Raw genomic sequence first — 25,473 nt, forward strand, 5'->3', positions numbered from 1 at the left:
TATCGTGAATTTAATTCATGTGTCCAATTAATAACAAGTTTTAGTACTATCGATCTTCATTCAAATAATAGTTGTTAAAGAAACTTCAAAGTAAAGTTTGTTAGAGAAAAAATTAACCTAACCAACTCGGTATATGTTTTTACGATCTTAATTAATATTAAAGATTTTTTTTTTTTTTTTGCCTTGCAATTTAGTTGGCATGGTTTAAAAATTTGCAATATAATCTGTTATTAGTAACATTGTTTAATCGAGTTATTTAAAATAAACAAATACTAAAATAAAAATGTAACATTTTATAATCAAGCTATTAGAAATAAACTACCGCTAATCAAATCTTATTTTATATTTTTTCATATTGTCTTATACTATTATGATTTCTTTATAATCCGACTTAATACGTACTGATGACCCAAACATATAACATATGTGAGCATTGATTTTTTTATAAAAACCAATATTAGAACACTAATAAGTGAAGTGATGTGGAAGGGCTATGAATGGGCACATGCCGTGTGTGCCCATTGTGCTTGAGACTATAATATGATGTAAAGTTGAAGTTTGGTTTATAGGATTCAAATTCCATTTATTAATTATAATTTGCCGGACATAATAATTAGTCCCACGACAGACCAATCAAATAAAAGCACGAATACACAGAGATCGTGCAGCCCTACAATATTATTCTTCATACGACGAAACTCTCCGTGTTGAACTGTCGTTTGGCCTTAAACAAACAATCCCCCATTCCCATTTCCCACTTCTATTTCCACCGCACTATCGTCTTTCATTCTCTACATCCCCTCCTTACACTTTCTCCATCATCATTTGATCCAACGGCAACCAAAACCCATACCAATAATCATGCCATTGCTTCGATTAACCTGATCAAGCCACGTGTTGCCCACCGGCTTTTGTGTGGAACTGGCAACGCCCGAATTAAAAAGGAACGTTCCATTCCATAATTAATATCTGCCCACTTTATATCACATTTAAATTTATAAAGTAATAAAAAAAGTGAATTCCCTAAATCATCCCTTGAAGTGAATATTCATCCAATTCCAAACGGTAATCCAAAAGTATGGGTGGAGTGAATTTCTTAATTTATATTAATTATCAAAAGTGGTGTCGTTTTAGAGGGAAGTGAACGCTAATCTTTGGAAACATAAAAGAATGAAAACTCCCTTTGCAATTTCCGTCATTTTCTTTTAATTTTATTCTTTCTAATTCATTATTACTCTTGTTTTAGCTGTTTTAAGTCTTTTTGTTAACAATGCTTTCGATAATGATTCCATTTTTCTATTTTTATAATTTTAAAAATATAAACTTCGTTTTTATTATTTTTGGCTTTTCTTTTTCTTTTTTTAATTTCAGAAATTGTAACTATAAACTATTATACAATATTGAATTGAAATGTCTTTTCCTATTTTAGCTGATTCTCAAAGGTGGAGTGAGTTTGAAGATGCTCTATTTAGGAACATATTCCCTTGCTAAAATTGATATTTTTTTTATTTTACTTTAATATAAATTCCTTTGTGTTTTAGATAATACCATTTAATCTAATTCTGATTGCTTTTTATTTAAATTTAAGTAATAGAGCACGGAAGAAACAAAAGTTACTTTTGGAAGCTCCATTTATTTTAATAAATTTTTTGAAAAAATAATAAATTTAAAGTTTACCTAATGAAAAATACAAAATACAATGGAAGCCTTAACTAGCTAAAATTGTATATTTTATTGAAATATATCTTAATCTAATTACATCATCAAATCAAGTATTCACTTCTGTATACAATGAGAAGATAATATCTACGAAATTAATTATATATTTTTTTTCATTCAAAATTTCAAACTGATTTTCTTTTAAATAAAAGATAACATTAAACTTTATCTTTTGTTTATGAAAAATCATCCATAATCAAAATACTAAAATTCAATCTGACTATGCAATTAAATAACAATAAACCATAACAAATAATCTTTGATGTCATAATCTCTTCATTATATAATTCAATGGATGGATAAATTAGATAACTCGAAAATCCAAAAGGAATTTAAAAAATAAAACCAATGTTTATCAGTTATCACATTAACCAATTAGACATAATTAAAATTAATTATAGAAAAAACCTAACCGAATTGGCACGATACTTGCAATATCAACCTTCAACTTTTAATAATTTTTTCAATAAATTCTTTAAACTTTTATCTAATTCTAATAAAAAAAAAAATCTATTAGGTAAAAGACAAAGCTTTACATGATAATTTGTGTATAAACTTAAGATAACGTGATTGATAATAGTTACTAATAGTTGATAGAAACTAGTATAGGACAATTTAGTTCATTTTAAACGGTAGGTCTAGAATAATTTAACGATTAATATTTGCACTAATTTGTTAGGTTTAATGAGGGTAAACTATGTCTCATATGTTACATAATACATAATGATGGATAAAAATGAAAGAGTTAAAAAAACTTTGGTATTTTTGTTGGTGATACAAAATTTATAAATTTAGTTATAAAAAGAAAGAAAAAAATAGAATTGGGTAAAAAAAAATAGAATACAGAAAAGGAAACTTTTTAATTGGGAATTAGAATGTGGCCTATAAATCCAAATGTAATCATTTGGTTTTAGAGAGAGGGAGAAAGGGAGAGGATTTGGCATCGTCGGATATATTCCGAGAGCTATATATAAACACCCGAAATTATATTCACGCCCTTGCCGGCCATACAATTCGGGCGGCCTCTTCTTTTTCCAAATCATATTCATACCAATTACGATTTTGAAATCTCTTTCTTTCACGATTTCTCTTCTTTCGATCCAACAACAACAACAAAAAAAAAAAAAAAAACAATCCATACCCATTAACAATTTGTTTCAAATCGCACCGGCGATGGCATCCGGCGGTCCTAATAATTCCTGCAATGGAAGTCCACGACACGGTGGTCCGGCAACCAAAACAAGACGACGCGTAGCAGACTTTATAGACCCTGATACCAGACTTTCCAACTCTTCAGATTTGTATGATGAAGAAGACAATTCCAACGGCTCTATTGTTGGGTCCCACCTTCACCTTCACAATCACCATCTCCATCACCACCATCATCCTGTGGTTAGGCATTTTTTGTTTCGTAATCGGGCTTTGTGTTGGGTCCCTGAGCCTTGGCTTCTCAAGATGGAGGAAGGGTTTTTATTGACGGTCATGATTCTACAGTCTTTAGGATCGGGAAGGAACTTCGGCCGTAAGATTTTTGGGATTTTGATGTTCATGGCTGTTTTAACCGTCTTCTTCAAATTCTCCTTCCTTAATACACATGTGGAAATTAATGGTAAGATGATCGATAAAGGACAATTGATCATACAGACTTTCAAAGAAGATTGGGCTTTGGCGCAAAGAGCCGTCGCCGAGGACGAAGCCGTCGTCCCCAAACGCCGTCTCGAAAAAATCTCTGTGAGTAATTTTATTTTATTTCAAAAACTTTTTTACCTCATTCATCCACTGGAAAATATTCCATCGCCTGATAGAATTAAATGATATCTAATCTTAGTCAAAGGGGAAGATGGCGTGATGTGTGGACCTTGTCGAGGAATTGAACTTTTATTAATATTTTTTTTCTACTTTTTTTTTTCCTTTTATGGAATGAAAATTCCTCTTGTTTTTCTATTTTATTTTGCATCTCATTCATTCTGGAACTGTTTCTGGAATTGTATGTTGGTGATATCGTTGGGTTCTTTTAATTTTCCGGTAAAGTTTTTGACTCCAATAAATAGTAATGGGGTTGGCAATAAATGCATCCTATTTCGTTTTCTTGTACTTTGAACAACCCAAATTCATTAAATGTAATTAATGAAATTCTAAATTATATGTTTAAGTTATAGTTGGCAATTTGTGAGATTCATTACTGATTATGTTGAGGTTGTTTGATATTATGTTTTTAGCAGACGCCTGAAATTTGGATGAAACCAAAAAGCGACAATTTCCATCAATGCATTACTCGACCCAGGAATCGAATAAGTATGTTTAACTGTTTCTTTATTTTGTAAAGCAAGGATTTTAGAACCCATTTGAGTTAATCTCTAATTTCTAAACTTGACACTGGTAGGACCTCGAGGTAAAACAAACGGATATCTTCTTGTTCATGCCAATGGGGGATTGAATCAGATGAGAACCGGGGTGAGATGTTTTTACTGGTTTCTAAAAAATTGTCAGCTAAATCATAGCCATGTATTCTCTTTCTGACTGAGATATGCCTCAACTTGCTTCCAGATATGTGATATGGTTGCTGTTGCTAGGATTATGAATGCAACACTTGTTCTTCCTTCCCTTGATCATGAGTCATTTTGGACAGACCCAAGGTACTTTTGTTTTTCATTTCATTCTTACTCCCTAAGTCTTTGGTAGCTGCTGATGATTTTGCATACAACGTGTAAACTTTGGTTTTTGCAGTGATTTTAAAGATATTTTTGACTGGAAGCACTTCATCAATGTTCTAACAGATGATATTGAAATTATTGAGACCCTGCCTCAACGGTGGGAAGCGGTGAAACCCTTTGTCAAGGCTCCAGTTTCCTGGTCCAAGGTTTAAGAATACATCAATTATAGTCTAAATGTCAATAATAACACTTTGATGATTTGTGCAAACTATTTGGATGTTATTTCTCACAATCTGTTTAAATGCAGGCTAGTTATTACCGAGGAGAGATGCTACATTTGTTAAAGAGACACAAAGTGTTAATGCTTACCCACACTGATTCTCGTATCGCCAACAATGGTTTGCCATCTTACATTCAGAAGCTTCGATGTCGTGCCAATTATGATGCTCTACGGTTCACTAAGGAGATTGAGAATCTTGGGAAGGTCTTGGTTGATAGATTAAGAAAGGATGACGAACCATATATTGCTCTTCATCTGAGGTACTCTCACCTGTTCAAGTACTTGCATTACCGTGTCATTTGATATGCATAGAGTAACACCAAACCATGCAAATGTTGATTTCAGGTATGAGAAAGATATGCTTGCATTCACAGGCTGCAGCTACAACCTGACGGCAGAGGAAAATGAGGAGCTCAAAGCTATGAGATACAATGTCAAGCATTGGAAGGAGAAAGAGATAGATGCAAAAGAAAAGCGACTTCTAGGGGGCTGCCCAATGACCCCTATGGAAGCAGCCATGTTACTGAAGGCCTTGGGTTACCCTTCCACGACAAAAATCTACATTGTTGCGGGGGAGATTTATGGCAGCGATAGCATGGAGGCTTTTCGATCTGAATACCCCAATGTTTTTTCTCATTCAACTCTTGCAACTGTGGAGGAACTGGACCCATTTAAGCCATTTCAGAATCGCATGGCCGCCTTGGATTATATAGTGGCAGTAGAGAGTGATGTTTTTGTTTATACCTATGATGGAAACATGGCTAAAGCAGTTCAGGGCCACAGGAGGTATGAAGGATTCAGGAAGACAATAAATCCCGACAGGTTTGTTCGTAGTTCTCATGCACAGAGCCTTTCAAAAGGCACTATTATCATCTCTGTTGGTTTGACTACGGAGTCCAAATATAAACTCTTTTTCGTTTTTCAGGCTAAATCTAGTGAGGTTGATTGATCAGTTTGAGGAGGAAGCCATCTCTTGGGAAGAATTCTCCAAAGAAGTGAAGGAGTTACATAAAGACAGACTGGGTGCTCCATATTTCAGACAAGCTGGAGAGACTCCAAGGCTAGAGGAGAATTTTTACGCTAACCCGTATCCTGGCTGTCTTTGCAACAAGGCCCAAAATCGAACATTAAGACTAAAAACCGACGATAAACAAGATCTTCAGGCTTCACTGCAGAGATAGAATTATGATTTTACTGCAAACTCATTGCTTCTTCTGCTAAATTGATGATATGTGCCCATTGCTCCAGGGCGCACACCACGTGCCATGCGTTCCCCAAATTTGACTGGCATTTTCCAAGCCATGAGTTCAATACATAACCCAGGTGGAGAGTAATACCGAGGTTTTGCTAGCTTCCTTTGGCTTCAAAAGCAGAAGTTCAAATCTTTTTTCTTCACATTTTTTTAGGTAAATGAATGGATAATAGGATTGTTGGTAGGTGAATTAGAATCGGTTCAGATGTAGTTTTTCTTTTTAATAGTAAATCAGGTTAGTTTTTACACCGACAGCTTCCCTGTCAATAGTGGAGAAAAATTATTCATTCCATTCGTTATTCTTTGCTATTATCCCCCCTTGATTCATAATGTAAACATTTGGAAAGGGAAAGGTAAATTGCCATTTCTTCCATGATTCTCTCTCTCTCTCTCTCTCTCTCTCTCGTATTCGTTTTATACACTTCCAACTCTAATGCCTAGTAAAAGAGTCCAGCAATCTTTCCAATATCATCCGAACTGCTAACTTTTTACTAAGAATAGAGGTAGATAACCAGAGAGGAAAGAATTACTATACATTCAATGGATTGTTCTATAACTCAAATTATATAAATGCAAAACCAATAAACTTACTTCTTTTGAAACCAATATGCTACAAGAGAGACATTTACATCCTACCACATTGATGGTACATAGACCTGCTCTTTCAGATTCTGTGTTGCACTTTCGGTAGGAAATCCTCTCACTGCACCAATTGTCCACTGAGAAATAATCCCGGCCGCGATTGCGAATCGAAGCTGCCTTTCCAAAACATCTTGGTTTTCAAGCATTTCAGGGAAAGTAGTAAGCTTTCTCATGATCCCAGCCACAACAGCATCACCAGAACCCGTTCTATCACAGGTGAAGGGTGTGATGAGTACATCTTCTGTACCTATTGCCACACCATGAAATGAAGGAGAATAGTAATGAATCCGCAATGTTCCATCTGTCACGAACAATAACTTGAGGCGATCATGCCACAAGGGTGATAACTCCTCCGGCGTGTAATGATAATGGTCTCGTCGATTCTTTGTTTGTTCAATAGTTTGAGCATAGTATTGAGGCCTATAGTTTCTTTTCTTTTCATAGTATTCTTCATCCAGGAGAAACTCCAGTTCTTGCCTTGAAACCTCAATAATGTCAGCTTCTTTCCAGGCTTTCTTAATGTATTCTCGAGTTTCGTCGCGTGATTTCCATAACGGCAATGGCAAATTTAAATCAAAGAAGATAAGTCCACCAAACTTCTTGGACAACTGGATTGCCTTGAAGAGCGTTGGTTCAATTGCAGTGGACAACAAACTTTCTGAATTGAAATGGAAGATCCTTGCCTGCGATGAAACATAAACAATTTCTCTTGTTAACAAATCTCTAGACTCAAACAATGAAACAACAAGTTCGAATGAACATTGGCTAATTTACCTCTTTCAGCACCGCAAGGTTGAGTTCAGAGCTAAGTAGAGAATCCTCGGCCGGTTCCTTCACCGTTTCAGTCTTCAACTTTCCATCTTCAAACTTTATCTTCATGTAAGTACAGGCAGTTTTAGAATTCAAATCGAACTTCACAGCTCGAGTCTGTACCTTCTCTTTGTTCATCATCAACACGAGTTCGTCCCCAAAATCGTCCTTCCCTACTTTACCCATGAACGCAGCTCGTCCACCGAGCCTAACGTGAGCTATAGCGACATTAGAAGGCGATCCCCCGGGTGCCCTAGCAAACTCCGGCGGATCCCATTGGAGCATTTTCCATTCCGAGTACTTATCATGATGCATTTGGTTATCGTGTACACGAATTGAAGGAACAAATTCTTTCTGTGCAGCGCCGAAGCAACAGATCAATGGAGGATCTTCGTATGGTATGTCCATTCCATCGTCGTAATTATCTGCTATTGAATCGATTGACTCGTCTTCGGAGATATGAACAAATGGGTTCGCTACTGTGATTCTATCTGTGATTTGGGGTTCCTTAGAACGCTTTGTTTTCTTTTGAGCAGAAGTAGAAGAAGATGGAGACGCAGTTCCCTTTTTCCTCCCTCGGCGAGTGGGGCCGGGGGTTTCAACAACCCCATTGCCTTCGTCATTGGCGGAAGCTCTTGGTGGGTTTAGTTTCAGCGTTTTAGACAAGCTCTGTGAATGATGAAAGTTGAAAATCAGAGATAAATCTATAGGTTTAGCTCTGTAATTTGATGAGTAGAAAGGAAGAAAACAGGAAAATTGAACATGGGGGAGAGGAAGTGTCGAAGGAAGGAGATGAAATGAAGCCATGGCTGCTCCAATTGTTAGGGTTTATCCAAATTTGCCAACAAAACTTATCTTGAAACCCAAAACCTCTAAAAGAAATTTACTGTCTGTCGAGCTGGTTTGTCTTTTTCTCTCTAAATAGAGTCGGAGTCATCAAAGCTTGAAGTTCATCCGACGGCTATAACTCTACTTCATCATCAAAAATCTCTGTCAACCGCTCGATCTGATCGTCCCCTACAATTCTTTTCTTCCACTAAAATCAACAGGTTGTTTGACTAAAAATCTCTGTTCTCCAAAGCTGAAACTCTCTGTATTGCTCGCTCTCAGAATTCATAAAAAGAAAGGTGAGAACGAGAATCTCTATTTGGCTATGTTAAGTTTTGATTTCTCTTTCGTGAATTTCTTTTTCTGGGTCTCAAAATTCGTGATTTATATTCCTAAATCATTAGTTTTCCTTCAAGATATTGGAAACCCCCTTTGCCTTTTCTGTTGTAAAGTTGATCGGTTCATGATTTAAACAAGCTTTCTCGTTCCGCTCATGAAGCAGATATGTGGTTCTGGACCTTCTTTCAAGGGATTCTGCTGTTTGCAAATGCCTTTGCAATTCTGAACGAAGATCGTTTTCTTGCTCGGAGAGGATGGACATTAGCAGAGATGTCGAGAGAAAGAAGAAGCACGCTCAAAGGCCAGGTAATTGGGCTCATCCATGCATGTCAATTCTTGAGACTTCCACTCATTCTTCTCAATATCATCACCATCATCGTCAAGCTCTTCTCTGGTTGATTAAGTATATAACGCGAAAGAAAACCCTGTATATTTCTGTATCTTGAAGCATCACATATTCGAATTTTACTTGTAATATGTTTGACTCGAGCTTTTGCTCTTAATTTGGCTTTCATTTTCGTTATCAACCCACTTTCTGAGTACATTTCTAAGAATCATCCAGCATATTCAGTGGCCTTAAAATAATACTCTGTTTGTAAGCACATTAACTGATTTATATGTTCTAAAAAACAAGTATGAAGCAATCCAGTTGATCTCTACAAATGAAAGTATTATTCAAAAGAAAGAAACAGAGCCTATAAATGACAGTAGTACATCAAAATGTCAAACACAGAATGTCTAAAAACACTAGAAATCAAATCAATTCACTTTACTCTACTGGTATCATAACTTCATTGGTTCTCAAAGAAGGCAATGTCCAAGGTGGGTTATATCTTGCCAATACATAATCCCCAATCACCTTGTGTCCATCTTTCTCCAAGCTTTTCTTTAGCTTCTCCACCTTCTCCGCCACCACTCCCTCCGTCGCAATTCCGCTAAATCTCACGACGGCTAGTTTTCTCTCCCCTTCTTCCTTTATCACAACCCTTTCATCCGCCGGTTTAGGAGCCTCCTCTGCCTTCTTGTACTTGCTAGGTAGCACAAACTGCATCGTCACCGGCTTCCCTTCGCCGCCGCCACCTTCGGTCACCACCGGAGCTGTCATCGAAATCTTCTCCGATTTGGTGATCACCGGCGCCGTCATGGCCACTTTCTCGGACTTGATGTTCTGTGGCTCACCAATGGCTCCAATGTATTTTGCTAATACGGTGAAGCCACCGTCTTTGTTGCCTCTGAACTGGGTCGGATCGTAGGCGACTTCGGCGACCACCGATGGCTCGTATTTGCGGATTTCGTAGTCGGAAGTGGATTGAACGAGCTCGTATTTGGGTGTTTCAACACTGATCTTTCCGAGAATCAAACCCATGTTTGGAAACTTATGATATAGATAGTCTAGGGGTAGCTGATTTTATACATTGAGAAGAAAGACGGTTGCTTGAAGAAGGGGTTGGAACTGTGAAGTTCAGCCATGGAATAAGTGGTGGAAGTTGGAGGAGGGTGTGTGTGGTTTATCTTCGTCCACGACTACTTTGCTTGCAAATGGATCTACTGAGCCGAAGAAGACGAGTGAGAGATTTCTTGTACAATAATTCGATGGAATTGTTTAGAATCAGTTGTCTTTGAAAACGTTTTGAAGCTTTTTCATTCAAGTATGGAAATTGAACGTTGGAATCAGATTCGGGCTGGACTATGACATGGGATCTTAATTTCTCACATTGTTTGTAGTGATATCGGTGTAGATTCATTGCTAATCCTTATTATTTAACTTTGGTTTGATATAGTTTTGAAAATATTCATGAAGTGTTGGAAGTATAATATAATATTGTAACTTCCTCTACACCTTACTTATCTATAGTCTCATATGGAAGGAAAAGAGGAAGCCATATCATTGCAATATACGTATTAATAAACTTCCAAGAGGATGTAAGGATTTGTTCTGGAAAATGAGCTGTGTGTGCATCTATTTTACAGGAAAAATGATGGCTTTACTTTCCATTGAGTTGATGAACTCTGCAAAAGCCTTATTTGAACAACCCATGGTTTTGGACGAACTTTTGAACAAATGAAAAACAAAAGAACTAAGTTAATCTGTAAAGCTGGTGAGGGAGAAGTCCTTTTGAAAACCTTTATTAGATGTGTATCTGTCGTAATAATAATGTGTGTATTGTATAGATAAGTTACTTGGTAAATTCGACTCCTTGTAAATGTAATTAGCTAAGTTTAGTAATGAAGCATTAACCTGTGTAAGAATTTTCTCAACACGATCTCTTCAACCAATCACATTCGTTACAACTTTCTTCCCAACACTCTGTTTTGAAGGCATAGACCGTGTTGATAAAAGATCAACAAATATATGTAGAAGAGGAGCAAAAAAAAATCCACTGCTAGCTCGAATTGATGAAACCTGGAGACTACAATATGCACATCACTGTATATAAATTATTGATACAAGTCCAGTTTTAAGGAGCAGCTTATAGTCATAATGTATTTGTTTTTCAAAACGATCTCTTTTCATAAGAGACCAATCCATGAATTCCACCTTCGACCTGTGCTGCCACCTTACGAACTTGCACATAGGTAAACCCAATAAATTGACAACGATTCTAAACAAATTCATGTTCACAATCAACAAAGCATAAAGTGGAGAAGCAGCAATCTCTTGGAACCCTTGCTTGACTGCTTGCGTGGTATAGAGTATGAATTTCAAGACTGAACCCTTATCAGCAATTGCTCCAGCAACCCCCTCGACTATCTTAAGGGTTGCAATATCCCCCAAGTACCTGTCGTCACTTCCTCTGGCCATTGCCTCTAAAGACCCCATCCCCCAATATTTCTTCACAATCTAACCATTCTGGAAATGACAAGAACTAACGTCTTAGAAGTCATTTTTTACTTCACTAATGAATTGTCACTTCTTATAACTTAAAAGTGCAAAAATTGTGTCATGTAAGCAGTTATACCTGTGACTCGTACGAAAAATTTAGACGACCAAAAGATAAAAGATCAACAAATATATGCATGAACAAATTGAAGTAAACTTCGTGAAGCATTTAAGTCAACAAGTACGAGCGTAAATCGTTCTACCACCTAAATGTGCCTAAATGAAGTGCAATAGTTTAATATATAAAACATCAATTACTGAACTAAAATTAATCACAATTTTCTATTATTATTGAATTAAAAATAATACAAAAACACAAATTTTAAAAAGCCCTAAATCCCAAAGGGTAAAATGACGTCTCTGCCCCTATGGCACTTATGTAATGCTTCCTTCTTCGATCATCACTAATAAATCTCTTCGGATAACAGTGTTAGGGTTTGTTTTCTTGGCGCCACCGTCCATCTTCATTCCTTCTTCTATAAATCTTTATCGTCGGCGACGTTTCTTTTCGTATACTCGGCTATCGATGGTCCTTTTAAGTTATTTCTGTTTTTTCTATTCCGTATTTTACTGTTAATCCGACCTTTAATCTTATGTTTTCTGGTGGCATCGATGATGAAACAATCTATTTGTTATCCTTGCACTTTGATTTACAGTGAAGAAAATCATGGGGAATATTGTTCCTGAGATGCATTTGTTGTTTAAAAGAGTCGGTAGCTTCGATTGTGTAGATTAGGCACTGTTTTTTTTTTTTCAAATTTTATATTTGGATCGATGATGTGATTTCAAATCTGCGTTATCTATCTGCAATTTCCTTTTAGGAATTGAAGATAACCTATCATTTCTGAGATCTGTTTATCTTACGCGATTGTTTGCTTCATTTTCTGTAGTTTGGGTTGGGCTGTTTGAACTGTCTCCTTCTGAGTTTCATTGCATTTCTCAGAGATCTGGGCATTTTTGTTCCTTTGGTTTATTGTTTATGAGTGTTTGTTTACTAATGCAAACCCTGGATCCGTGATGTTAATGGAAAACTGCGTTATCTATCTGTAAGTTCCTATATGGAGTTGATGATACCATGATTTCTGAGATCCAAACTTGTATTGTTTTGTTGTATGATTTTAGGTGAAGAGTTTCATTTTAAAACATCTTTTTTCATGTTTATGTCGGTTGGTGGCTCTGGTGGGTACTGTTGCCAATTGTGATTGAACATTATTTTTCACTTTGGCCACAACCTTATCTCTTCACTAGGTTGAGTTAGATGACCTCACACTCTTAATACTTCTTGCTAATGCTAACTAGTTTAAAGATGAAATTTCTGTTGGTGTAAAAAGACTAAAGTTTAAACGGGTATTAATGGTTATCTGATGACCACTGCTCCACATCGACCATTGGCAAGAGCAGGTCATTTATAGACGATTGTGCTTTTTTATGGCTGATGATAGATTTTGGTTCCATTATTAAGCTGGCTGGGTTTGTGATTAAATATTCAAAAGAAATGTTTCACTCATCAGTTTCATTTTTGTTTCTACTTGATTCTTGGTGCCAATATATGTACTTTGGTTTTTTTTCCCTTTCCTTTTTCTGCTGTTTGGGGGTTTTCTATTTAACTTTATGGGGGTATGACATTGACATCGATCACTTATGATACGAGGCCAATATAGTAAGGAGGCAGGGTTTGTGTTTTTGTTAAACCAAGGCTTAGTTAAGCTTTTTGAAAATTGTTTATTAGGTTACCTTTCATGTATTATTATTGTAAACAAATGAGGAACTTTTTTTTACTTGAATCAAGGAAGAAACAATAGGTTATACGATGTATTTACAGGCGATTCCAACACCCTCGGGAAGTGAAGATATTTTTTTCCCTCAGTTGGTAGAGTCATCTTTTCGAAGGCAAGTGGAAACAAATCTGAAGACTAATCAAACTTTAGATCTTACAATCTAAAGTATATAATTACTTTGAAATTTGGTCTCCAACTTCATAATCCTCAAATAGTAATCAAGGAAGCTCATGTGTATCATTTAATTTTAGCTTGATAATAGAAAACAATATTTTGTTCACGTTATATGCAATTAGACGTTACTCTCTAGTCACTTAGTATTATAGTTATAACATTACTTAAACTATGGACTTGTGTCGGGCATGAATCTTTTTATAAAATATAATTTATGAAAGTCTAATGCTTGTATATATTTTTATATATACAATCAGTTTTACAACTCATTGCAGCCCAGTTATGTAATTTATTTGGTTGGATGATATTAACAATTTCTTTGATTAATAAAAGAGAAAAAGAAAGAATCTGGAAGCAGATCTACCGTTCAACTACAACACAGTACATGGATAACTTTGTTTAAAAATAGTTAATGACAGATCAAGATTTGTGAAAAAGTGTTGAAGGAATCGTTTGGTTGTGCGGTCACTATTAATGAAAAATAACACATCACAATTATACATTTGGAAAAAAAATAAATGGTTAAAACACATTTTCCAACTTTCAAAAATCAAAATCAAATAGAAAAGAAAGAAGAGAAAAAAAGGAGGAGGAGGAGGAGAAAACGTCAAAAGAAAAAATGAATGGTGTGGGGCTACGAGCAGCGGGGCGCGGCCTTTAAAATATTACCAAATTTTGTCCGTCAAAAAAAAAAAAAAGAAAAAAAAAAGAAAAAGAAATGTCACATTGGTATTGGTGGAGTCCAGCTGTGTCCAGATAATTATTTTCATTTTTCAAAATTTGAAGGCAAACCCAACGGCAGACCGTTACTTTTACAAACGCCGGTGGTGATGCATGTGGCTTCCTATTTCTTCACTCATTTTTTCTTTCTTCTATCTTAACCCTAACTTCTTTCCCGCTCATTTCTTTCAAATTCCCTAATTATAATTTTAACCGTTATTTCCTTTTATTTCTATAAAGATCCCTCCGTCCCCACTTTTCCCTTTAACCCTTCATTTCTCCTCTTCTCCCTCTCTCTCTATCTCTCTATCTCTCTCTCTCTCTTTAGGGTTTCTTCAACTTTTTTCTTTTCTTTTCTTTTTTTTGTTTCTCTCGCTTTCAATTTTCACTTCCCATTTCTTGTAAAGATGCGTGAGATTCTTCACATCCAAGGTGGACAATGTGGCAACCAGATCGGTGCCAAGTTCTGGGAAGTGGTTTGTGCTGAGCACGGGATCGATCCCATCGGTAAGTACACTGGGGATTCTGATCTTCAACTTGACCGGATTAATGTATATTACAATGAAGCCAGTTGTGGACGGTTTGTTCCTCGTGCTGTGCTTATGGATCTTGAGCCTGGTGTTATGGATAGTATCAGATCTGGACCTTATGGTCAGGTTTTCAGACCTGATAACTTTGTTTTTGGTCAGTCTGGTGCTGGAAACAACTGGGCTAAAGGTCATTACACCGAAGGTGCCGAGCTTATTGATTCTGTTCTTGATGTTGTTCGTAAGGAGGCTGAGAACTGTGACTGCTTGCAAGGTATTTTTAAGTTACCGACACTTTTTGGTTTTTTCCTTTTCTTTTTTTGTTGTTGTATGTTTGTAGTTGCTCAATCTGGTTTGGATCTGGTTTTTAGGGTTTCAGGTGTGCCATTCTTTGGGAGGAGGGACTGGATCTGGAATGGGAACTCTTTTGATTTCCAAGATCAGAGAAGAGTACCCTGATAGAATGATGCTTACGTTCTCTGTTTTCCCATCTCCTAAAGTTTCTGATACTGTTGTTGAGCCTTACAACGCTACTCTCTCCGTTCATCAATTGGTTGAAAACGCCGACGAGTGTATGGTACTTGATAACGAGGCTCTCTACGATATTTGCTTCCGGACCTTGAAGCTCTCCACTCCAAGCTGTAAGTTCTTTATACATGGATCTCAGATCTGTACTGTATCTCAATTCTTCTAGTTCTCTTTCTTATAGTTTCTTGTGTTATTGGGCAGTCGGTGATCTGAACCATCTGATTTCTGCGACTATGTCCGGTGTTACCTGCTGTTTGCGATTCCCGGGACAGCTCAACTCAGATCTTAGGAAGCTTGCTGTCAATCTTATCCCATTCCCGCGTCTCCACTTTTTCATGGTGGGTTTTGCTCCACTCACTTCCCGTGGATCTCAGCAATACAGAGCTCTTACAGTACCTGAGCTCACTCAACAAATGTGGGATGCGAAGAACATGATGTGTGCTGCTGATCCAAGACATGGTCGGTATCTTACTGCCTCTGCTATGTTTAGGGGTAAGATGAGCACCAAGGAAGTTGATGAACAGATGATCAATGTTCAAAACAAGAACTCGTCATACTTTGTAGAATGGATCCCCAACAACGTGAAATCTACAGTTTGTGACATTCCTCCAACTGGGTTGAAAATGGCTTCCACTTTCCTTGGGAACTCAACATCGATCCAAGAGATGTTTCGCCGTGTTAGTGAGCAGTTTACTGCTATGTTTAGGAGGAAGGCTTTCTTGCATTGGTACACAGGGGAGGGTATGGATGAGATGGAGTTCACTGAGGCTGAAAGCAATATGAATGATTTGGTTTCTGAGTATCAGCAATATCAAGACGCTACGGCTGAAGATGATGAATACTACGATGAAGATGAAGTTGGTGAACCTGATGACTGAAGTATGTGAAGGTGTGTGTGTTAATCTTTCAATTGCCAGTCTCTGGCAAGTTTGTGGGTTGGATTTATGAAGGCCTAAAGCAATTCATAGCTGTAGAATGTTTTAGGCCATTATATCGTCAATTAAGATTGCTTTTTCCTTTTTGGTTCTTAATTGTGTCATCTGGATAATGGAATATGAAGAATATCAGTTACATATGCCCGTATAATTTGTTATTCTGCAAGTTTTTCTGTTTAAACAATTTCTCAGATTTGAGTGTGTTACTTCACAGGTAGGCTTTTGTTCCGTTCACACACACATGATTTCTGCAATGATTCATTCAACTATTGTTTGCTGTTGATGTAAGAACTTAGAAGAAACCTGTTTGAATTGTTAATGTGCAAATATATGAGATTTGATATGTGACTACTTGGAAACCCAACTATAAGTACAACGTATTAGTTCATTCTTTGGTTTTTTACACTCTTAAATTCATTTCAAATTTTACTTCAAACATATTTGTTTACACGTACGAGTATGTTGTGTGTACCATTATAAAGTATGCGTTTCCAGCGATAAAAAAGTATGACGAAAGTGGCAAATAATTTCCTTGGGGGGTTGCCTTACAAAATAAGCTTGATGTGTTTCTTTGCTTTTAAGTTGTTTCACTTTTGAACTCAGTGGAACTGCGAGTTGAACAGCACAACCAGAGTTGACAATGTTTGGGATCAGATCTCCTACCCACCTTTTTGATCTTTAAGAAAGCAAAACTGAGATTTTCACCATGTCACTAAATTTGAGGGAAAATAACAGGAGAAAAAGGAGAGGGCACTGAGATGCTGGGACAATGATATAACCATTGTTATGTTATTGTGTATTCATGGAGATGTTGAAAATTTACAGCTTCCCTTTTACAATAACAACGCAAAAGGATCAGTTGAGTAACTGAGATAGTGAAGTATCAAATACATATAAATAATAATAACTATCTACAAGGATTTATTTGCTAAACGTGTCAATTGATCTTATGAAGATTTCAAACACGGTTGAGAAAACCACAAACAAGGCTTGCTCAAGAATGGGGAGGTATGTCTTGCTCACCCATTGTCCAAGGTTGAGCAACCTCAATGTTATAACGTTAGCGTCTTCTGATGTTAAGATTTGCTCTCCTCCTTTGACGAGCTCCATGTCTTTTTTAACTCTGTTTATCGTGGATAGTTCACTTTGAATCCCTCTCTTTTATATAAACTTTCTTCACCTGAAGAAAAAAAAAATCACTTTATCAGTCTTTGTTGACTAGTTGACGAAATATCACAAAAATGCTTTCTGCAGGGATGCCCTAGCTTTTCTTCAACCTTTTCCGTAACTCTTCAATGGCACTCGTCTTTTCAAATGGTCGGTTTCACACCCACAACTATATATTGGGATGTAAACCAGGTTCTTCTTAGGTATCTATCTGGATATAAACAAGACGCAACAAGTTATAGATATTCATGTCAATATGTTAACTAAATTACATCAGATTAATGTGGCAGTAATCCAAAGTAGTATGAGTGCTAGAAATATGATTAAGAAGTAGACCTCGAGATACAGGTTGCTACTATATACCAATAAGAGGAGGAAATGTTTTCACAATTAGTACATGAAAATTAATAAGAAGGTGCTACCTAACTATCCTTATCGACTTGATTGCACCAACCATAGTCCCATGTCGGTCCCTTAATAAATGCAGAACAAATTTCTGGGGTTTGACCCAAACAGTGCAGGATAAGACAGCTAAATTAACTTGTTGTAGTATAAATTTGTTAATTACTTTTGGAACTAAGAAGTTCCCACCCATAGGACTTATTTGAGACGGTGAAGCACGGGAAGCAACACTCAAACACATCAGGGGAAACACACAAGTAATGAAATAAATTTCTTTGACAAAGAGAAACCACACCTTTAACGTCACAAATCTCAAAAAGTAAGACAGAGTAATACATTTGCATGTGAACCAAAAATTGACTGAAGGGACCACTAAGCTTTCCCCATCCAATTACTGCAATTTTGTTGTTGACTGATCTGGGGATACATATCCATTTGCGAATACTTCTAAATCCCAAGATAATTAAAATACAAAATAAACCAAGTGTTCAAGGGATTTACAATATAATGCTTACCTCCTTCCCCAGTCGTTGTATTTTTAACCAAAGTTCCCTAACAAACTCCTTAACTAATTGCTAATATACCCTTAACACTAATTTTTGTTAGCATTCCAATCACAACATTCCTAGTGGTACTCAAATTATAAGGTCAGAGAAGTATACATGTAAACGTATTCATAGATACTTTTGATATTCTTGAGACCTAAATAATTCTAATTTCTAATCGTACACCTTTTTTGTAGGTCCGTGAAAACCTTATGCACATGCAACTGGCTTGGGTTTGTTAAACTTTTTGTGATGTTAAAAAGAAAGGGGGTCATCAACTTGCAGGCTCAAGAAGATAAAAGAAGAAAATTCAGGAAGCTCACCTTGATGCTTAGCTCCAATAAATTCTCCCAACATCAACTGATTAAACTTTTTCTTTCTACACTGCAAAGAGATGGACATTCATAAATTAGGCACGAGCAGTAGTTGATCACATTGTTAACTACATGGAAGAACTGTAACACTTTTAAATATTAATTGCAACACTTGAAAAGTGCACTAAAACAGTGATATAACAATAATTATTTGATCAGCTCGGTATGATTTGTGAGATAGAACATTCTTCAGGACATGGTTCAAGAAATCAGCTATTCAACTCAGACATCTGGCACTCCGAAACCAATAATTTAGCCCACCAAAATTTTAAGAATGCTCTTAAATCACCGATTGACCTAAAGGCAAGTTTAATATCACATCATCTAACACTCTCCTCGCTTGTGGGTTGAAATATGCGAGACTGTTAAGTTCTAACCAAAGTGGGACAAAGGCATCTCATACTACCTTGGTTCCCAACAAGGATCCAAGAAATGGAAATCAATATTAATTAGAGGGCCAAAAGTTTAAACTAATGGGTGAAGTAAATTTTAATATCATATCATATGTGTTCGTACAAGTGAAAGAGAGTTCAGACGACTTTAAATGTTCTTTTCTCTAGTCAATTTATTATGCCATTCGTGCACATAAAATCAATAGCGATTATATGCCTCTTGAATTCAAAACCCATTACCATGTTCTTCTTCTCCCTATACACATAGAAGTAACTGACGGTATAGTAAAAAGCTTATAAGTTATTTAATGACCTTACCTGAGATTACAGCTTATTCCTTACTGCATGCCAGAACTCTAGGATAAGGACAATTATAAATCTTAAGTGGTAAATAATTTTCACGATTCCTTGAACACTGGTGAAGTATGATATCATTAACAGCACAGAAATAAAAATATATCAAGTGCCAAGCAACAACATTTAATTCTTTGATCTTATAATAGAGCACCAACCTATTATTCATCGTGACAAATCAGTTTATATAGGAAAAACTTAAACATAAGAAAACATAGAAGTTTCATATTGAGAAAACATCTCCGTAACCATCATTTTCCACTGTAGCTAAAATAGTGAAGATGGCAAAGTTTCACTGAGAGCTCCATGATGCAGTTTACACAGATCAGGGATTCAAGTTTGGCCCTTCATCCTCTTATTGCTGCCCGGAAATTGAGGAACAACTTAAGCATTTGAATTAGGATCACGAAGTTAATTGTGTTATCTAGCCAATCGTGAGAGATGTTCAATGCCTCCAAATGAACTTAAAAACTTGGCACAGCAAGAATTGGCTCAACAGAGAGCATTGTTGCCTTCATTTGGTATTTAATGTTAAACTAGAAGACCATGCTAACTATTTTAGAAGCAAAAATGTAAAAAATAGACTTCTCTAAACTATGTTGAAGTGTGTAAATAAATACTTCTCCAAATAGACATTCGTCCGTGGAAGAAGCCATAGCAATTTCACTGCACTCTATAACATAATTTCATAATAACATCCTGCTCACCTGTGACCAACTTTGAGCTTCTGAGGCAATAACAGCCCCGGTTTCTTCAAACACCCTATGCCTCCCCTCGTCGATCGGTTCATAGATTGATTCCCCTATGATTTGCTTGTCTCTGCACCCACTCTTCTTCACATCGTAACGTTGAATTGAACCGCGCGAGAACCGGAGAATAGAAGATGAGCTTCCACATCGGAAGAGAGTGTCGCCAGGTGCAGCACTCCGTCGGTGGATTTCTCTCTGATCTTCCGCGGTTGGATTATTCTAGTGCTGGCTATGGGCCACTATTGGGCCTCAAATTTAGGCCCAGTAGTGGAAAAAAAAACCAACCAAGTCGAGCTAAATCTTTAACTCATTTAATTAACGTTATGATAAGGCATTGTTTAAAATAGTAAAACATTATTACTATTTACTAAATATAATGAAGTTAGTATTTAAAAATGTAAATGTAAAGTATACGATCTATTTAACACAACCTTAAAAACCTTATGAATTATAATGTAATGGGTGCATAAGTCTATTATTATATTTAAAATTGAAGGCCGGGCGATGAAGCGAAAGAGCAGTGCGCGGGAAGGGAGTTGATATAACCGCCCGTACACCTTACCCGCAAAATATTTCAAAATCTCCCGCGTTTCCCATTTTCCCTTTAAGACAAAATCCCCCATTTTTTGCTTCCCTCCATTTTCCATCTTATGTAAATCTTCCACTTCCCTTTCTTTCCCTCCGATTCCCATCTCCGGATCTTCATCTTCTTTCAATCACTCTCTCCATTCTGCATCTCAAACCTCCACCTTCTGACCACAATGGGGAAGCAAATCAAAGCTAGAAGATCCGACAACGCTGCCAAGGGGATTCGTAACGTAACTCCTATTCAAGTCGCTTTCATTGTTGATAGATATCTCTCCGATAACAATTACGCCGAAACCCGCTCTGTTTTCAGAGTTGAAGCTTCATCACTTATTGCAAAATCTCCAATCCAAGAGGTACCTGTTTCTGCTTATTTCGAGATCTAGGATTTTTTTCCCCCATTACTTAGGGCTTTCCCTCATATTCGCCGTATGTGATTTGATTCTTTTGATTTTCAGGCTCCAAAGAGCTTGCTGAGTTTAGAAGCTATGTTGGATGAGTACATCAGTTTGAAAGAGCAAAAGGTGATTCTGGATCAAGAACGAAGCTATTTGGAGCAAGAGAAGATCCGTGTCCACGCTCTTCTGCAGGGTATGCAGACTGTCATGAGTGCTTATAATTCCAGTGGAAGGTCTTCAACGCCTTCGATTTCAGCTGCTCCAGATAAAGTTGGCGTTGTTGGTCAATCTGAATCTCCAGTAGGTAATGCCCTAAAACTTTATCTGAGTTAAATGGAATGTATTTGTTTTCTGAAAACCCCACTGAAATGTTGTTAGGATTGATTAAACGTTTGAATCTATGAATATTATTTGGGAGTTCCCTTACTGGCTTACTCAATTTGATCAGTGCAGGAGAGAACGGCATAAATGATTTCTAAACTCATCAGGAGTGAAATCATGCTTTCAGTCCTTTAAACATTATTAACTTAGGCTATAATCTAGTTCTAGGTGGCTGCCTGTTCTTTGTTTTTCTTGGAGGCTTTTAGGGAGTGGGTTTTTCTACAATTTTTCAGTCATAACTGGGTTTTGCTAAGCAGTGTTTTTAATTGTCTGTGAGAACTTCCAACTACTGGTGAATTGTGTATACAGAAGAACAGTCTAAGACTGTTCTACAGTAATTTCCCCACCTAATTCAGCAAAATTTGCAAGCTATATCATAAGTTAGGAAATTGTGAGCTTGAAACGTTTGTGTGAATTTTAACGAGACCAACTTCTCTCAGGTTGTCCCATTAACATCAAACAACCTGTTCGTCCAGAGGTCACACCTCAGAATTCTAATGGCAGACCTCAAAGTTTCATTACACCCGTTCATAATGACTTGGAAGCAAACAAGAGAAAAAGTTCCAAGACTTCCATTGTTGTTCCTCCGGCTTCTAAGAGAACTCGAAATAAATTATCTACCAAGAAGTCGGCTAGCAAAGGCAAGTTTTTTTTTACAGTTTGTTTGTGAATATGATTGAGGCGCATTTTTTCCAATCATATCTAATGAAATTCATGTCAATTGCAGACGCGGATGCGCTTTCCCAATCAACGGAAGCTAGCAATCTTCAACCAACGGTTCGGCACTCTAACGAAATTCAGTCATCGTCTCCTACCTGTCCTCCCAATGAGACCGTGGTTGAAGGATCGAGTGTTGTAAAATGTTTATTTAATCAGCCTTCATTCTCTATTCCAACAAATTCTTCTGGTCCAAAGACTCCGCCCCGTGCCAATTCTTGTCAAAGTGACAAATCTACATCTCCACACGAGATTTCCTCTGCTGCTGAGTGCAGCAACATCAATACTCCACAAGACGTTAGTCCTACTTGTTGCACTGTAATTTCATCTTCAAAAAGAGTGACAATAAGTCCTTACAAGCAAGTTGCTTACTATTCTGTGGAAAGGAACCATAGCATTTTATCTCCTTCCCCTGTCAAGACAAACGCTAAAAGGCAGGGTAAGAGAGATCAAGTGAAGGGGCGGCTAGATTTTGATGTCTCAGATGTACCCATCAGCTCCGACAAAGGGATTGAAAATGAAGTTTATGCAGCCGAATCGGAAAAGCAATTGGACATATTTGACATTGACTTGCCTTCTCTAGATGTTTTTGGAGAAGACTTCTCTTTTACTGAAATGTTGGCTGATTTGGATATGGATTGTGAAGTAATTGGTTGTTCGTCCGTCCCAACCTTGGGTGCTTCTACAGACACTCATTCTGGGTAAATTTCTGCTCATCACACAACAATTCCCGCGAACTATCCTTCACCTCTTAATCTGAAAAATTGTTCCATTTGTCTTCTCCCAGGTCATCTCATGAATCCATGGACTGTAACGTGGGCACTAATCAAATGATGTCAGAATATTCATCAACCGTGACACAAATTTTATCTGGAAAAGAGTTAAATACAGAAGGTAATGTAGTTCATCTTCTATACATCTTGAAGTTCCATTAAGCAATGCATAAGTTTAAGGGAATTTATTTTACCAATGTAGGCATGGACTCTTTGACAGCAGTGAAGTCCACAACAAAATGCATAAGAATTTTAAGCCCAGGTATAACCATATACAACCTATATTTATGTGCATTATATGGTGTTAGTTAAATTATGCATGTAGTTAAATCTTTACCTTTTGATATTACAGCCAAGAAATTGTAGTTCCCTAAATCCAAGATCAACATAACTCAGCTCCTTCTGCTATAAACTGACTGGGGATAACCGAAGCTGACAAGAAACTTACTATTAACCTAAGCAAATATCTATCTTTTCACTTCCAGAAAGTTGTTTGGTAAGATTAAATCACCATTCACCTATATTATTAGTCCCATCCTAGCTAGGCATTCTTTTCCCCTTAATTTTGGAAACACTGATGCAATGATCTGTATATGCAAGAGTAGTTTCATCATGCACACATTCCATAATTTGAAATATATGAAATGTAAATTTCCAGATGGAGCTATCCGATGAAATTATGTAAATGCAGTACATATGAGTAAAAGATAAGAGATTTCTTTGATATTTCCCTGACTGAACGACAAGATAGACTTTTACTACAGGAATGATCAACTTGGATATTGACTTGGTCACATTATTGATACGGAATTTTACATGTGGAGAAACTAGAAAGTGAGATGTGAATGAATCTTCATAAAATGATAGTGAAAGCATATAATATAATACCATAATGTTTCATCTTCCATATAGTCGACAGCATGTTTGTTCCCATATTATAAAAACCCCATGCCGTCTTCTAATTGTATAATAACAGGTCAAAACTTTGGCTTCTACATTTTACGTCTACATTTTTCTTCCTACGTTATAACTTATAAGTTATATCCGAACTAACGAATGCATATCATCATAATCGGCTGCCCATCTAAGGTTTGCAGTCAACAAACTATTTTTTTTCTTCATTTTATGTTTGGAGGTTCAACCTTATTTTCTTTTTAATATTGAGCATAATTAATAGTTGCAGTTCTTATTTCCATAAATCATGTGCATTTGGACCAAGTAAAATTATATATGCATTCCAAATTTAGGGTTTTTTTTAATAATAATATATGTGACGATGTGAAATTGCAAGAAAATCCACTTTATGGTAAAAAATTTGGATGTAGGATAATATTTAAGTAGAGTAAAATAAATTAATATATTTACACAATATTCCAAAGATTTAGAAACCATCCATTGTAGACATTGATAGAACATATTTATAATAATTTTTTAATTTGTATCATATTAAATTCTAAATAGGTGGCTATTTTTTATTGAACTCGTTTTTTTTTCTAAGTTTATATTTTTAATAAACTTATGCCATTTATTATTATTATAATAATTTTAGACAACTTATGTTGTTTAGTTACAAGAAACTAATAAACTTATGTTAGTTTATTTACAACTAGATTAATTCATTAAGATTGTGTATCTATTTGTTAACTTAGTATAATTCAACTAGTTAGGGAAAGACATACCATAGAATCTCTACTCTTATACATGGTTGAATCCATACAAAAAATAAATAAACATTCATTTAACGTCTAAATTTCAAAAAATGTATTTTTTATTTGGCCAAGTTTTATACTACGATTAGTTAGATTTAAAAAATAGTGTATTTTAGTCCTTTGATGAGGGGAGGGAAATTAAACTATTCCAACTTTTAGGTTACATCATTTAAATTCTAAAATTAATAACTATATCAATAAAATTTTAATTTTTTATAAATGATCATATTATTGAAACTTTTTGAAACTTCATAAGGGGCACAATTTGAATTTTTGTTGTAATTGTCTATAAAAATCATAAATATTTAAGTTTCATACATGGATCTGCTTCCCTAATATCAGATTAACAAAATAAGGATGAAATGTTTTTCATATTCACTTGGTTTCTCTATGCATTTATCAATAATCAAATATCATTATTTTTTTATTTGTCAATTTGGTTGACTTATAGAGAAGAGCAATGTTATATAAATGAAATTGAGATTAGAATAAGTGAAAATAGTTCACATTAGTCGGTGAGAGGAGATGATTTTTTATAAAAAAGATTAAAAATTAAAACACCTTGAGTTTGTATCCATTTTTTATTTAATAAGTCATTGGTATATTTATATATATTTTTTTATAAAGAAGTAGTTTGATAACGAAAATTAAATTTCACGTTCTAACCATAACTTTAAATTTCATGTGTTAACGAGTTGTGAATTGAAAAAAAAAATGTTGAATGGGTAAAGATCCATCGTATACAAAATTTAAAATATTACGAATATATTACACAACATCGAAATTTATTTGATATTTTCTATAGAAAAAAAAATAGAATTAGTTGTGATACTATCAACTAGAGTAGTTTAGGAAGCCAA

At 35.9% G+C, this 25,473-nt stretch overlaps 6 protein-coding genes, 1 long non-coding RNA gene and 3 other non-coding genes across 11 annotated transcripts; 7 read left to right on the plus strand and 3 right to left on the minus strand.

Moving 5' to 3' along the window:
- The first annotated feature begins 2,620 nt into the window (after positions 1-2,620).
- Positions 2,621-6,276, plus strand: LOC101220658 (O-fucosyltransferase 19). 2 transcript variants are annotated; one of them, XM_011653573.2, is made up of 8 exons: positions 2,621-3,450; positions 3,939-4,014; positions 4,103-4,173; positions 4,267-4,355; positions 4,447-4,579; positions 4,681-4,913; positions 4,999-5,475; positions 5,579-6,276. In XM_011653573.2, the coding sequence occupies exons 1-8, from the start codon at positions 2,893-2,895 to the stop codon at positions 5,832-5,834; spliced, it is 1,893 nt and encodes a 630-aa protein (XP_011651875.1). In that variant the 5' UTR covers positions 2,621-2,892; the 3' UTR covers positions 5,835-6,276. The 2 variants fall into 2 exon arrangements, with proteins under 2 accessions (XP_011651875.1, XP_004137916.2); XM_004137868.3 differs by having other exon boundaries at positions 2,622-3,450; positions 3,942-4,014.
- A 97-nt stretch (positions 6,277-6,373) lies between these two features.
- On the minus strand, positions 6,374-8,278 carry LOC101217965 (fructokinase-like 1, chloroplastic). The gene is made up of 2 exons (XM_031882095.1): positions 7,322-8,278; positions 6,374-7,230 (listed from the first exon to the last, which is right to left on the minus strand). Exons 1-2 carry the CDS (start codon positions 8,162-8,164, stop codon positions 6,538-6,540), a joined length of 1,536 nt encoding a protein of 511 aa, XP_031737955.1. The 5' UTR covers positions 8,165-8,278; the 3' UTR covers positions 6,374-6,537.
- A 61-nt stretch (positions 8,279-8,339) lies between these two features.
- Positions 8,340-9,106, plus strand: LOC101218202 (protein transport protein yos1-like). The gene is made up of 2 exons (XM_004137694.3): positions 8,340-8,484; positions 8,688-9,106. Exon 2 carries the CDS (start codon positions 8,690-8,692, stop codon positions 8,921-8,923), a length of 234 nt encoding a protein of 77 aa, XP_004137742.1. The 5' UTR covers positions 8,340-8,484; positions 8,688-8,689; the 3' UTR covers positions 8,924-9,106.
- A 67-nt stretch (positions 9,107-9,173) lies between these two features.
- On the minus strand, positions 9,174-10,167 carry LOC116402588 (heme-binding-like protein At3g10130, chloroplastic). Its single transcript, XM_031882096.1, has one exon. It carries the CDS (start codon positions 9,888-9,890, stop codon positions 9,294-9,296), a length of 597 nt encoding a protein of 198 aa, XP_031737956.1. The 5' UTR covers positions 9,891-10,167; the 3' UTR covers positions 9,174-9,293.
- A 1,841-nt stretch (positions 10,168-12,008) lies between these two features.
- On the plus strand, positions 12,009-12,099 carry LOC116402973. The gene has a single exon (XR_004215705.1). It is a non-coding gene; the product is annotated as a small nucleolar RNA snoR26 (small nucleolar RNA).
- Positions 12,100-12,170: 71 nt separating this feature from the next.
- Positions 12,171-12,261, plus strand: LOC116402974. Its single transcript, XR_004215706.1, has one exon. It is a non-coding gene; the product is annotated as a small nucleolar RNA snoR27 (small nucleolar RNA).
- A 149-nt stretch (positions 12,262-12,410) lies between these two features.
- Positions 12,411-12,499, plus strand: LOC116402976. The gene has a single exon (XR_004215708.1). It is a non-coding gene; the product is annotated as a small nucleolar RNA snoR27 (small nucleolar RNA).
- A 1,841-nt stretch (positions 12,500-14,340) lies between these two features.
- On the plus strand, positions 14,341-16,260 carry LOC101218443 (tubulin beta chain). Its single transcript, XM_004137695.3, has 3 exons — positions 14,341-14,878; positions 14,976-15,245; positions 15,334-16,260. Exons 1-3 carry the CDS (start codon positions 14,485-14,487, stop codon positions 16,008-16,010), a joined length of 1,341 nt encoding a protein of 446 aa, XP_004137743.1. The 5' UTR covers positions 14,341-14,484; the 3' UTR covers positions 16,011-16,260.
- Positions 16,261-16,826: 566 nt separating this feature from the next.
- Positions 16,827-20,742, minus strand: LOC101221129. The gene is made up of 4 exons (XR_004214863.1): positions 20,608-20,742; positions 20,009-20,269; positions 18,505-18,565; positions 16,827-17,247 (listed from the first exon to the last, which is right to left on the minus strand). It is a non-coding gene; the product is annotated as a hypothetical protein (long non-coding RNA).
- On the plus strand, positions 20,667-23,639 carry LOC101221367. Its single transcript, XM_004137870.3, has 7 exons — positions 20,667-20,991; positions 21,094-21,337; positions 21,855-22,055; positions 22,142-22,832; positions 22,919-23,025; positions 23,107-23,166; positions 23,257-23,639. Exons 1-7 carry the CDS (start codon positions 20,812-20,814, stop codon positions 23,268-23,270), a joined length of 1,497 nt encoding a protein of 498 aa, XP_004137918.1. The 5' UTR covers positions 20,667-20,811; the 3' UTR covers positions 23,271-23,639.
- The last annotated feature ends 1,834 nt before the right edge of the window (positions 23,640-25,473 follow it).

This window comes from Cucumis sativus, chromosome 3, assembly GCF_000004075.3.
Source record: "Cucumis sativus cultivar 9930 chromosome 3, Cucumber_9930_V3, whole genome shotgun sequence".
Classification (NCBI taxonomy): domain Eukaryota; kingdom Viridiplantae; phylum Streptophyta; class Magnoliopsida; order Cucurbitales; family Cucurbitaceae; genus Cucumis; species Cucumis sativus.